The sequence below is a fragment of the Corvus cornix genome, chromosome 11 (genome assembly GCF_000738735.6).
Source record: "Corvus cornix cornix isolate S_Up_H32 chromosome 11, ASM73873v5, whole genome shotgun sequence".
Classification (NCBI taxonomy): Eukaryota; Metazoa; Chordata; class Aves; order Passeriformes; family Corvidae; genus Corvus; species Corvus cornix.
In genome coordinates, this window is record NC_046341.1 from 14608137 (window position 1) to 14621594 (window position 13458).

General features: G+C 51.5%; 1 protein-coding gene across 2 annotated transcripts; it reads left to right on the forward strand.

Annotated features, from left to right (window-relative positions):
• The first annotated feature begins 366 nt into the window (after positions 1 to 366).
• Positions 367 to 7603, forward strand: PLEKHF1 (pleckstrin homology and FYVE domain containing 1). 2 transcript variants are annotated; one of them, XM_039558500.1, is made up of 2 exons: positions 367 to 421; positions 5270 to 7603. In XM_039558500.1, the coding sequence occupies exon 2, from the start codon at positions 5282 to 5284 to the stop codon at positions 6101 to 6103; it is 822 nt and encodes a 273-aa protein (XP_039414434.1). In that variant the 5' UTR covers positions 367 to 421; positions 5270 to 5281; the 3' UTR covers positions 6104 to 7603. The 2 variants fall into 2 exon arrangements, with proteins under 2 accessions (XP_039414434.1, XP_010394842.1); XM_010396540.4 differs by lacking the exon at positions 367 to 421 and adding an exon at positions 1919 to 2038.
• The last annotated feature ends 5855 nt before the right edge of the window (positions 7604 to 13458 follow it).

Here is a 13458-nt window from a genome sequence, read left to right on the forward strand (position 1 = left end):
GCCATGGGCACACAGCCCCGTGGGGCACACTCGGCCCCGCTCACACGCAGCCATGGGCACACAGCCCCGTGGGGCACACTCGGCCCCGCTCACACGCAGCCATGGGCACACAGCCCCGTGGGGCACACTCGGCCCCTGCTCACACGCAGCCATGGGCACACAGCCCCGTGGGGCACACTCGGCCCCGCTCACACGCAGCCATGGGCACACAGCCCCCTGGGGCACACTCGGCCCCCGCTCACACGCAGCCCCCGCCAGCACCGCCCGGCAGCGCCGTGGCCCCGGGGCGCCCATTGGCCGGCGGTGGGGGTGGGCGGGGAGCGGCGGCGGGGCCCGGCCCTGGAGCGGAGCGGAGCGGAGCGGAGCGGAGCGGAGCCGGGCGGCGCGGGCCGCGGGAGCGCTCGCCGGGGCCGGCCGGGAGGTACGGGGCGAGCGGGGGTTCGGCGTGGGGTGGGCCCGTGTGCGGAGGGCAGAGCCGGGGTTTGTCAGCCGCCGGGCCGGAGCTGGGGGGACAGGAGCTGGGGGGCAGAGCGGCGGGGTGGCGGGTCGTGTGCGGAGCCTGCGGCCCCGCGGTGTGTGCGCGGCCCGAGCGGCGCTCAGAGGGGCGGGTGTGTTGGGGTTTTTAGAGGGACTCTTTAAGTTACCGACTCTGCCCGTGTGCCAAAACCCCGGACCCTGCTCCTGTGCAGAGCTGTAAGCGGAGCCCCGCTTGGGCCGTGCGCCTCTTCCAGAGGGGTACGTGAGCTCTCGGGCACTGGGAGGGACGGGGAATTGTCGCTTCCCTCGGCGTTCCCCCCTCGCCAGCCAGCCCGTGTCGGCCACGGGCCCGGGAGCAGCGGGGCGGGAGCTGCGCGCGGAGGGCGCTGCCCGGGATGAGTGCAGGGACAGGGAGCGGGGGGACGGAGGGGCTGAGGCTCTGCCTCGAGTTTCGTGGTTTTTCCCCCTTCCTCCCTCCCTCCCTTCCTTTCCTCCCTTCCTTCCCTTCCTCTGCTACTTGGGCGCCTCTGAGCCTGGCTGGCACTCGCAAGAGCCACAGCTGAGCTCAGGCTGCCAACAGCTGGGTTTGTTAGCATCAGTCTGAGCTCCTCAAAAGCCACTGCCCGGCCGTCCCCTTGCTCTGGCCCTACGCTGAGCAGTAGTGGCGAGAAGCTTGGTAGCTCAGTCAGTCCTTGTCCCACTGGGACTGGTGACATTCTCAAAGGTCTAATGTCACAGCTAGCCCCAAAATGTACGTGTGCTGAATTGGGTTCCTCATGAGCATGGCAGGAAGGGGGTTGCCAGAACCTGCCCCCCTTACCCCAGCAATTACAGCATGCCGGGAAAGAGGGAGAAGCAAGCTGAAATGCCCTCAGGCAGTAAAAGGAGAGGAGCTTTGTTTTTCTGGCTTAAATGCCTGCTCGGGCAGCTTCATCCTACTTGCTGTCCTTGGTGAGCAAGAGCTTATGCCAGCCCTAACTCCAGGAGAGATTTCTCTGAGCAAAGCAGAAAGAGGGAGTCAGGGAAAGCTGCAGAGAGATGAGGCTTGGGGCATTTTCTGCTGGCAGCCTTCAGCAGTCGGATCTCGGTGTGCTGACACTCATGGACCATCCCATGCATGGTATGTGCACGAGGTGTGCAGTGGATACCATGGCTGTCGGTTCTGCCTGATGGCAGGAACGGAAGGATCAGGTAGAACAGCTCGCTACATCGGTACACCTAAGCCTTAGATACATACAGACTTGAAAAACATACCCCAGACTCGCTGACCCAGGAGCTTAAGTTGAAATGCTGTGCCTGGCAGGCATCAACATGGCTGTTTATAATCACAAGTGAACAAGTGCTCATTGTTAAGTGTTGTGGCATGCTTGTTCTGGAGTGGAGTGCCAAGCTGTATTTTTTTTTCCTTTGAATATCAGTCATATTCACTGCATAGTGTTTGATCACATGCAGGACCAGCAGATCTTGATGAAAAAAACAACCCCAGAATTTGCCATGCCAAAAACCCCTGTGAAAAGCAGCACGCCAGCAAAGCACCTCTTGCCACCCTCATTTCAGCTGGGTAAGCTACTGCATGTGTTACGTGGGCATAGGTAGCACTTGGAAATAAGCACTGTGACCCTGCTGACCTGACACAGCAAACTTGAGCAAACAGGAAAAAAAGTATTTACCCAAATGAATAAAATAGATTAGACTTCATATCTGTTCCAAAGGGAGAGGCTCTCATCTCCCAGGAAAGGAGAGACCATTGTAACACTCAGCAGCTATCTTTATTTGCCAGATTCACAAAGCGCTTGCATTCCAAAGCCAAACTGTGGATTATTTGCACTGAGTCACAGTACTGACATGAAATTGGGTTTTATGTGGTCAGTCAAGCTGAGAGCTGTGTGGAACTTGGGGCACCATGGATCTGGCTTGTGGTGGGATGTGATGAGTAACGCCCTCAGATGGCTGCTTCTCCCCCCCTTCCTGAACAGGGAGCACATAAAGGGATAGAGTGAGTTGTCCCAGACTAAAGGTAGGCACTATAAGTCCCACTCCTACTATTTTTTTTTACTTTTTATTATGTGAATGTGCTGTTCTCCAGTCACACCTGAGGGGAGAGAGATGGAAGGAAAACATTCTGTTTTTGCATCCCAGGAAAACTCGTTCAGGAAATACCCTGTGCTAGAGCAGCCAACAATTTTAGTCTTAGCAGAGATTTTCCCACAACAGAGTTGGCTTTTCTTTGGTTAGCTTGGGGCATTTTAACTAGGTAGCAAACCAGAGGAGTAAGGACATACCTGCAGGTAGAAGTGTGATGTGTAATCAGAGCTCACCTTCATTTCTTTCACACTGCAGAATTGTATCCAGCCCTTTCTCCTTTTGCTCCATGCAGTAAGTCCTGGAGCTTTCTGGCCTGTGCAGGGAACTACATCAATGCAACAGCTAAAGTTTTCACAGCAGCAGAGCTTACACTCCCCTCTGAAAATGAGCTCGGGTTTCCTGGCTCTGTGCAGGCACGGTCTTTATATCTGACAAAATATTTTCATTTCCACTGGGATCTGGTGTGGAGAGATCCCTTGAAATACAGTCATGTCAAGTGCCATACATTCTTGAGAGGTTGGACCATGCTTCTAAATTACATAAAATAAAAGTAAAAGAAGTAGGCTAAGAGCTGCATAACCCAGAAGCCTGAGGAAATTAAACTGGTGGAACTGCTTTGGTTTATTCCATTTGGTGTTGCTGGTGCCAAAAGTTCTTGACAGTATATTATTGCATTCACAGTCTTTGCACACCAAGGATCCCAAGCTGTAATTTGAGTTTTTCCTTTATTATTTGTGTGCTCATCTTGCTCTTTCACACAGAAACTCTTCATCCAGGGATTTGTAGACAGACCACATCCCAGGATAGGTGAGAGTCCTTACTAGGGGTAACCCTCGTCAGGGAGTTTGGTGTGCAGTTGTGGACAATGGTTTCCCCTGCCTGTTTGTTCTTCAGCCTAATTTGTCTATTTAAGAGGGAGAGGGTAAAAACACCTGGTGCTTATTGGAGCAGGGCATCTCCTCTCCGTGCACAGGTCCGCTCGGGCTGTTGGATCCACGAAGGGAATGGAGCTTCTCTCCTCTCTGATGACAAGTAACAAACCCTTTGCACAGCTGCTGCATGTCTGTGCCGTGGCAGGTTGGCTGGGGTGTGATTTCAGCTGCTGCTGCTGGAGTCAGCCCCTGGATTCCCCCTCTGGCTGCAGCCTGGCCAGAGCACTCAGTTAAATGTAAACTGCCCACACACATGAGTGGATGTGCCCAACACTGCCCAGCTCCATCCAGTGCATTGCAGTGCTCTGAGGCCCTGAGGATACACATCCTTCCCTCCAGCTCGAGGGGGACCCCGAGGAAGGCAGCTCTTCAGGAGCACTGACTGCTCAGTGCCTCTCAGTGAAAGCAATTTCTTCAGGGTAGGTCACTTCGTTTAGATCTCCCATGGCTAAACCTGTGCCTTGGCCTTGTGCCTTTTCACCCTAGAGAAGGAGGTTCTGGGAACTCAGAGGAATTGCCCGGTCCGTCTGCCAGGTGGGTCAGGTGAGAGGCACATGGTGTGCAGCAGCCTTCAGCAGCAGCTCTGTGGTTTCCCTTCCAGCACAGCAAAGGGGTGATTTGAGGTGAGGGGCAAGGGTAGAATGTTCCCCCACCACAGGAACAGGCATATTGTCATCCTCCTCTTCCCTTTCCCTCCAGCCTCCTTGGCAGCAGGGACTCTGGACAAGGGGCACAGGGGTAACAGTGGAGAGCAGCTCTGCATTAGTGGTTCGATGAACCATTAGCAGCAACCAGGGCAACAACACATGTCCCTGTGATCTCGGAGCTGCCTCGTGATGGTTGCAGGAGGAAATTACTCACATTCCCATGGCCAGTTGGCCTTGGGGCAGCACCCTGCAGCCTGCAAGGGGCAATGAAAAATCATCTTACAGAGAGCACCTTCCTTACTGCAGACTGCCAAGAGCAAGCAGCTGCTTTTGCTTCAGAGTTACCCTTACCTGTGTTTCCTGTTGGAACAAAAACCCAGCACACTATCAAACCCCCAGATTGTGTGAGAAGGAGGATGCAGAGGTGTGGGAGAGATGAGCGTGCTGCATTCCACTTCCTGTTCAGCAGAGATCATACTTTTCAGAATGATGTGTCTTGCATTTGGAAGCACCATCAGCCCTGGGATAATGGAGGAAAGGCTTAGCTTGTGTGGGTTTATTCACATCATGGGGGCTTTTTGCTTTTCTTTTTCTTTACCATTTTTGTCATGCGTGGAAGACCAGCAGGAACAAGTGATACCACAGAGTTTTGTTTTGTTCCTGCCTCAGCTCTGGCCTGAAAGGGAGCTGTGGGGTGTGTGTGTCTGTAATGAATCCTTGAGAAAGCAGGTGTGCAGTCAGAAACGGGAGGCTTGCTCTCAAGACCCTTTTATGCAGATCTATGGATCTGCATAAAATTGGGCTCAGACCAAGCAGCTTTCTCTTCTAAGGGCACACAGTGAGACTGGTAAAAAGCACAACCAGGAAGACCTGGCTCTGCCTTCAAGGGCTTCCATTGCTGCAAACTGAACTATCTCAGTATAGCCTGGGCTGTTGCAAAGTGAGGTCAGAAAGTTTGAAGATCTAATTTAGAAAGGTAACAAACTCAAGTGAGGAGTGCTTGTGAGATTACCTGTACCCTCAGATCGCATTAGGACATCTCACCTGTGTATACACTGGCTACTCACCTGCACCCCGGTGCAGATGTTTGCAGTTTCACCACTTCCTTCTTTGTTTTCCTCTCTTCAGAGTGAGCTGGAGATGATGGACCATCTTGCAAATACAGAGATCAACAGCCAGCGCATTGCTGCTGTGGAAAATTGCTTTGGGGCTTCGGGACAGCCCTTAGCCTTGCCGGGCAGGGTCCTTCTGGGAGAAGGGATTTTAACCAAAGAATGCCGCAAGAAACCAAAGCCTCGCATATTTTTCCTTTTCAATGACATCCTCGTCTATGGCAGCATAGTCATCAACAAAAGGAAGTACAATTCCCAGCACATCATCCCCCTTGAAGATGTCACTTTGGAGACGCTGCCAGACACCTTGCAGATGAAGAACCGTTGGATGATTAAAACCTCCAAGAAGTCCTTTGTGGTTTCCGCGGCCTCCCTCACGGAGAGGAAGGAGTGGATCAGCCATCTGGAGGAGTGCATCAAGCACCTGCTGACGAAGACAGGCCGGCAGCCCTGCACGGAGCACGCGGCTCCCTGGATCCCAGACAAGGCGACGGACATCTGCATGCGCTGCACGCAGACCAAGTTCTCCACGCTCACCCGGAGGCACCACTGCCGCAAGTGCGGCTTCGTCGTGTGCGCAGACTGCTCCAGGCAGAGGTTCCTGATGCCCCGGCTGTCCCCCAAGCCCCTGAGGGTCTGCAACCTCTGCTACAGGCAGCTGCTGGCAGACAAGAAGAAGGAGGCAGAGGCAGATCAGAGGCAGACGGAGCCGATCTGCTCTGCCACCCAGGGCTATGAACCCTCCAGTGGCGATGACAGCGACAAGTCTGATGATGAGAAAGCTGAGCAGTGGCCAGCAGACACAGAGTTTTATACCTCAGAAGTATCCTGGTCTTCTTTCCACAGCTGACCTCCCTGGGAGTCAGTGACGTTTAGACACTGGGAAGCCAATCTCTGGCCTCCAAGGCATGTCCTTCTCCATGTTTCCTCTGAAGGCCGTGCCTGGGAAGGTGGATCTTGGCCCTGTGTGTGGTGTCTGAGCAGAGGTGAGGTTGCCCCTCTGAGAACATCTCATACAATGTGAGCACAGTGAGAACAGCTCAGCGAAGAGCACTGAGGGTGGGGGCAGTGCCCTGTGGATCAGTCTTGGCCAAATGAGCTTACCCTCCGGTGCCTTATTCTTCCTCTCCGCTAAAAAACAGCAATATGAACTTCTTGTTTGAGATGTTTGAGATTGGCTCTTGGGAGAAAAAGGAACAAGAAATCCTGGAGCTGAACACACTTGGCTGCTCACAGTGCGTTCCTCTGTCACAGCAAGGGGCACTCTGGATGCCGCTTTCCATGAGCTTTTGAGATTCTCACTGTGAGCATGCCAGCCTGAGGGAATAGCTGCTCTTCCCTGCATAGTGAGGCCAGCACCGGCTTCCCTGTCTACACCTGGGTCTCTCAAGGTTGGAAGCGCTTAAGAGAATGGTACTCTGGATGCGGGGAGCTTGTGTGGGGCTCAGTGTGAGCAGCCCTAGCAAACACTGGAGCATCCAGCTCTCTCAGATGGAAAGAGGCCATGCCAGTGGTACCGGGCCAGGGGAGGAAGGAGAGGGGAAAGGGACAGGTAAAATTACACTGAGCAGTGAAATACGGAGGGAGAGAGGTACTGCAGTTCACTCAACTAAGTGCAGAGCCCAGATCTCAAACACAGGCAGTTATACCAGATTACTAGAAACTTGAAGAACTCAAGCCTATCAGGTAAAAGGATATCCCAGGGAAGACTTGTTAAAAGTCTTTAAAAATCCAGGAAAAAGCCCCAAATGAAGATCCTGTGAAGTACAGCACTTCAACTTCCCCTTCCCTCCTGGGCTGCTGCCCAAGGCATTGGATTCTCACTTGTGGGCTCACCTCCTGCCTTATCAGTCTCATGAGTCCAAAGTTAAGGTCCTTTATGTACTTCAAAGATGGGAGCCAAAGACCTTACAGTTTACTTGAGATCAACTTTGAAGTTCAAATTCAGTTAGAAATAAACTATGTTTATTCAAGTATTATATCATAATATAGTGTGGAAGTAAATATAGAGGAAATCAGACAACAGCAATTGTTTTGCAGCAGACATTTCTACAAACTCCGTTATTGCTTTTAGTATATTTTTGTATTTTGTGGTCTGGAAAAGCAACATGGCTGGGAATACACTGCCAATGTTCTAAAATGTTTCCTTACCATGACTTCTTACAAGCAGTGCATTGCTTGACAGATGGCCATGGGTTTTTTAAATTTCAGTTCAAGATAATCATTGTTACTGTCTTTTATAAACTGCTACTGTTCCAGTGAATTTGTATCACTTGACTGTGTGTGAATAAAGATATGGCCAACAGGAAGGAGCCAGGAAAACAGGACAATAAAGCGTATTATTATTGAACAAGAGTTTTAACAAGAGCTGGGATCCAGGCCTGGCCAGCCCAGCGCAAGCTGTGACTCCTCAGCTGTGGGGAGACTGCTCTGGTTTCTGTTTACTGCTTGAAGGTAAGGGCATCAAATCTGATGCTTGCTTTCTATTTATATCATGTTATCGTCTGACAGACTATTCCCAAGTCTTTTGCAATCCCCTGCAGTAGTCTGTATTAACTGGAACGGTATTTTTCCGGTGGGGACACAGCTTAGAGTGGGCCAGCAAACCTTATGACCTAAGCAGATGTTTTTGGTCTTTAAAGCAATAAGTACACTGAGTTCTGTTTTTTCCATTCCTCTCCAGGCTCAGTTCCTAACTCTGCACAGCAGTGATTGTTTTTACAATGCCTCCCACCCACCAGAAGGGTGTACATGCTATGCAAACAGAAAATGACCTTAAAAATAAACAGCCATTAGAGTGGTTCACGAGCCAAAAATAGCCCAGCTGCTGAATCTGCATCCATAGCTGACATTCCAGTTCCCTGCTCCTGAGGTGAAACTCCCAGTTTCTTCTTAGTAACTGGCTGCAGAAATGTATTGCAGCTTTGAACCTAATCCTTAGTTCTGTTAGAGATCACCTTACTTTATGTGTTCGAAGGTCTTACTATTACCAGCCCCAAAAGACCTATGAACTGCTTGTATGCTCTAATGAGGGACAGGCACGCCTCTAACGAATGCCTTCTTGGTGAGCAAGAGCCTTTCTTAATCACAGCAGGGAAAAAGTCAGAAAAAACCAAAACCACCCAAAACATCAAAACCAGCCCAGCTCCTGTTTTTGGTGCATGCTGTTGATGGCTTTTGGGGAAATGCACACACCTTCCACCAACTGGAAGCCCCAAGAAACCAAGCAATTCTTAAACTAATAATGCTTATGGTAAAAGAATCCTGCCCAGAAAAACATGGGGAAATTTAAACAAAGCCTCTCCCCCACTTCCTGAAGTTCTGTTGCGGAGCTCAGCACTGGGATTAGAGCCTGGGGCTCCTGGCTTCTGGCCTGCTGAACACATGGGTTTTAAATCACAGGCTGTGTGCTGTTACAGTCCAGCCTGGAGTTTTCCAGCCTGATTCTATCTCCAGTGCATTAATAGGGCATTTCCTGATGGTTTCTGCTCGTTCTGTTTTAGCGGAATAAAGGCCTTACCGGAGATTCATTATAGTTTGCGGGGACCAGGAAGAGCAGCAGCTCTAATGCCCACCTTGGGAAACATCTGCAGGCTGGAGGGTTTGTGGGGTCACATCCTCCTCCTGAAGGGCTCCCAGACATGATGTATGGGCATCATTTGCCAGAAGAGGCTCCTCACTCAGCCCCTGCCTGAAGGTGTCAAGGCCCAAAGGGCACAGCAGGGTGAAGGTGTCCCCATTTCACACCGTCCTCTTCTGCTCTCCAGAGTTGGTTGGAAAGGCCAGAAGAGGATGGAACTGGTGCAGCAGCCAGTTGTGAAAGCTTAAGAGAAGGTAATGGGGAGATTGCTCTGTGAATAAGCTGAAAGGATCAAAGAAGTTCAATGAAAGCTGTGTGTTCTGCTGTCCCAAGGCACAGGCCAGGCACACACCAGCTCCCAGCACAGTGCTGACTCAGCATTCACAAGCACTCCGGAGAAGTGAGGCAGCTGCTCCAACCAAGTCTTGCTCCCAGTTATTCAAACACTCAGTTTCTATCCAAGAGTTCTGGCTCTGCCACAGCTCACAGCCTCTTTGGCTCACTACTGCTGCAAGGCAGTTTCTCATGTTCCTCACTCAGTCTGGATTTTTGATTAGGAGGAGGAGGAGGAACTGAGGAGTACACACGGTCCCAGCTGCTCATGAGCTGCAAAGTGGTGTCTCCAAGGAAAAGTACAGGCTTCTGTTTCTCACTCTTTCTGCTGCAGGTCATGGACCTTTAAGAATGGTGCTGGCAGGAAGGAGATTTTACATTACTGTCCCATCCATGGTGGACACAAAACAGCTGCAAGAAACCCTTGCCCAAGACCTGCATGCTGGAGCTGGTGTCCAGGGCCCCTGGAGAGGAGCACAGGCTGCACACCAGGGTGTAAAGCACTGCAGGGGCAATACCCAGCCAGGTCTGCTTTATGTTACTGTCACAGGCAGGAACAACCCCAGTGCGTGCAGGCTTGTGGGAGGGAGCCTCTCCTGCCTGTGAAGTGGTTCATAAAACCCCCAGACACAGCCAGTGCTGTGGTCCTGTGCAGCAGCTGGAGGAGAAGAGGCAGGCAGGGAGGTGGTGTGAAGTGCTGGTGAACACAGCAACACCAAAGCTGGCATTTGACTTCAATTCCAGTAAGAGCCAGAAACGCAAAGAAGCAATAAGGTTTTCTGTAAACCTCTTATGGAGAGGTTCACGGCCCAGAGTGAGTTACACAACCTCCCCAGTCTGTTGCTGTAGGAAGGGAGAGAAAAAGGAGGAGGGGAGCCAGATACAAGGGTTTGCTTTAGCAAAGCTCTCTCGTGCAGCGCCTTGTGTTGCACACACCCTGGGGCAGAGCATCTGCTGGCAGGAATCCTGCTACCTGTGATCCTGCTGCCCTGACTGCCCCATGCAGCAAGGGATTGCTGAGCTTTGGCCAACCTCTCCATTTTTTTAATCCAAAACACAATGTGTTTTGGTGACAACTTATGGAAAAAATGGATTTAAGAAGGAAAAAGCATTAACTCAAGGCCAGACAGGTCTCTTCCCCTCTAACAGCAACAAGAAAAAAAATTCACGTTTTTTACAGGAAGAGTTACACACAAGGTAAAACCAGAGCCTTAATGGCTTCATATAAAAAGGATCTTCCAGAGTGCTTTCAGGAGTGCCCCTCACAATCATTCTCAGATGGCTCAACCAAGCTCCAATAGCGGGGTGAGAGCTGGAACCAACCCACAAACCAGAGCCACCAGCACCCAGGTCACAGCTTCCTGGCTTCTGTCAGAGCCTGACTTGATCAGTGCTCAGCAGCAAGTTCCAGGCAAACCAACGGGAGTCTCTAGAACCTCCCCAGAATGGCCTTGAGCACGCCTGTTTCCTGTTTGAGCAGCCTCTAAGAGCCAGGTGTGTTCACAGTCCAGAGGTCTTTCATATGCTACTGTAGAGCTTTGCACGCCCTGTGAGCCCGCCCTGCTCCCCAGGCACCCAGTGCCAGCCCTCCAGTCCAGCCTCTGGGGCTGGACAGCATCTTCCCCCTGCACAGCTCCGTGGGCAGCAGGGAGCCTCACCCCACCTGCAGGGCTGTCTCCTTTGTGGGGAAAAGCGGCTTTTCACTGGCTTAGCAGGATCCAGCTGCTCTCCCTGCCACGCTCCCAACCACAGCTGTCTGTAGAGCCCAGGGGAGCAGGGGCGGGAGTGGCGCTGTGCATTAGCCCTGCTGGGGCCTCTGCAGCACAGCTTTGTGCTGCGCTCGAACAGGGCACATGCCTTTCCCCCAAACCTCAGCAGAGACGGGCTGGTGTCAGTCACATCCGTCCCGCGGGGAGTGGCCTCGTCCTGCAGGGTGTGAGGCTGCAGCTGCACTTGTTCACTCTCCAGCACCAGGTTGGAGGCAGATACAGCCCCCGCGGGCTGAGCAAGCCCCTCTGTCTGCGCTGGGTCCCACAGGCACTCGGGATGTCACACGCTGCAGCCATCTGTTTGCAAGGAAACAGCTTTAACGATGAGAGGTTCTACAAAATCCGCTGGCAAACAGCTACAGTGTTAATCTGGCGAGGATGACAAATGGAGACTGTCACACTTGGCTACTTCAGGACTTAACAGTACTGCTGCTGCTCTCTATAGTACAGCAGTTGGTTACCTCCATAAAAAGGGGATCTGGAATGCAGCCCTCGAGCAGGGCCAGCCCTCACAGCATACCCTGGAGCCTAAGGACAGCCCCCTGGAGCAGCAGCGCTGCAGGCACCCAACAATCAGCAAGTAAGCACCCCTCACACAAGCTGACATCCTCCCTCTCTCCTCAGGGGCACGCAGCAGCCAAAGCCCAGCACATGGCTGTGTCACAGAACGGATCTGAAAGGATGTGTTTGTTGGTTGAGACCTTGCAAGTTAGAGCTCCACAGAGCTCCCCCCCCATTTCAGCACCCTCAGCCCTCAGGAGAACCATCTGGGCAGTGCATGAAGAATGGGGGAGCCCCAGGATTGGAAATGCTGCTCCCTTTGGGAGAGGGAGGAAGGGTCCTGTGCTGGAAGCTGGCAGAGGAGCTGGTCCTTGCCCAAGCACAAGCAACACAGCGCCCCAGACACAGACTTTGACAGGCTGCTGCAGAACAGATGTGGTGGTGACAGCTGTCTGGTGGACAGCAGGCTCATCACCTCCAGTACAGCTCTGCCTCCCACTCAGGGCACTGGAACTTTCTCCTCCTGCTCATCCTCCCCACCAGAATTTGCCTCTGGAGGTTGGATTTTCCTGGGACCAGCTCATCCAGCTACACTTGGAACGAGGCTGCAGCGAGCAGGGCATCCCTCCCAGCTATACCAGCCCTGCCCAACAGGCACCTCTGTGAGCTGGAGGGCTCCTGGCTGAAGGTTTAGGAATGACAGCAAGACAGGGGAAGAGAATGAGCTTTTATATATATAAATTTTAAATCTGTTCTGTGACAATACTTAAACATTCAAAATGAAAGAAGAAACTTGACTCATGTAATCTCTCTCTGTCAAACAACTTTCCCTTCTCCAAAACAAAGCAATAGCAATACCCTATCTTAATACAACTTCCACTATATAAGGATGTGAATAAAGATTTCCCTCTTTAAAAATATGGCCTAGTGCTTTGGGTTCTGGTGGCATGGAGACATTTTGTCTGTGGTGCAAGTAATAAAGGCATTTGGTTTAATTTTTAAGTTGATATTGCAATTTTGAGATCATGAAATAACTGATTGCAACTGACAGACCAGGAGAGATCAGGTCCTCTGCTTAATCACTTATTTGCACGTGGGAAAGCAGTCAGGGAGGAAGGCTCACCTCCTGAGCAGAATAAAAGACACAAAGGCAAATGGGCAGGTCTTCCCTAGCACAGGAAACCCCTTTTGTACAACACAAAACATGCCACGCTTTTTTCAGAACGTGATTGCTTTGGCAGCTCATATGTTGTATTTTACTCAGAGTAGCACAACACTCCAGGAATGCATGGGTTTGGGAGAACATGAAAGCAGTCTTACTAAACCAGAGCCAGAGTTCACCTATCCAAAATCATGAGGGACAGTATCTAAGAGGCACCTACAGAGCAATACTTCTGCTGCTTTAATTTCTTTCTCAGCCTGGTGAGAAACTCGTGGAGACAGTGTTTGTTCTGGGCCCCGTGTGACCAGTCCTCACTATCAATCTGCCTAATCACTTTCTGAACACATTTTTGTTTTGGCACTTAGAGCATCCTGTGCCAATTAGCTCCACAATTCCCTGTCACACCGTGTGAACAAGGACTTCCCTTCACCTCTGCCAGCTCAGGAGATGGACCCTGCCTTCTATACCACAGTATTGTTCCTCCTATTCATCTCTGTGCCAATCACAGCTGTGACCAAATCTCCCTCCATTAGTGCCTTTTCCAGGTCGAACAGTTTAAACCAGCCCATCTCTCTTTACACATGTGCCCTCCCATACAGTGTTATCCTTCTCTGTATCCTTCACAGCTCTGCAATGCCCTCTGGTTCCAAAAGGACAAACCCGAGTGGACCAAGCAGGCTGCACAGACTATTCAAGATGTGGCTGCTCCCTGGATTTATTCAATGACCTACCTACATTTACTTCCTTCTTGGTTTCCTTTCCCATCTGTCCTAACCTTCTTGTTGCCTTCTGACTCACTGCTGAGCACTGAGCTTGTACTATCTGTTCAGTGACCTCAAGCTCTTTCCTGAGAGAAAATA

What these genes read in the sequence shown, in the direction of transcription:
- PLEKHF1 (XM_039558500.1), top strand. Translation starts at nt 5,282, where the DNA reads ATGATGGACCATCTTGCAAATACAGAGATCAACAGCCAGCGCATTGCT.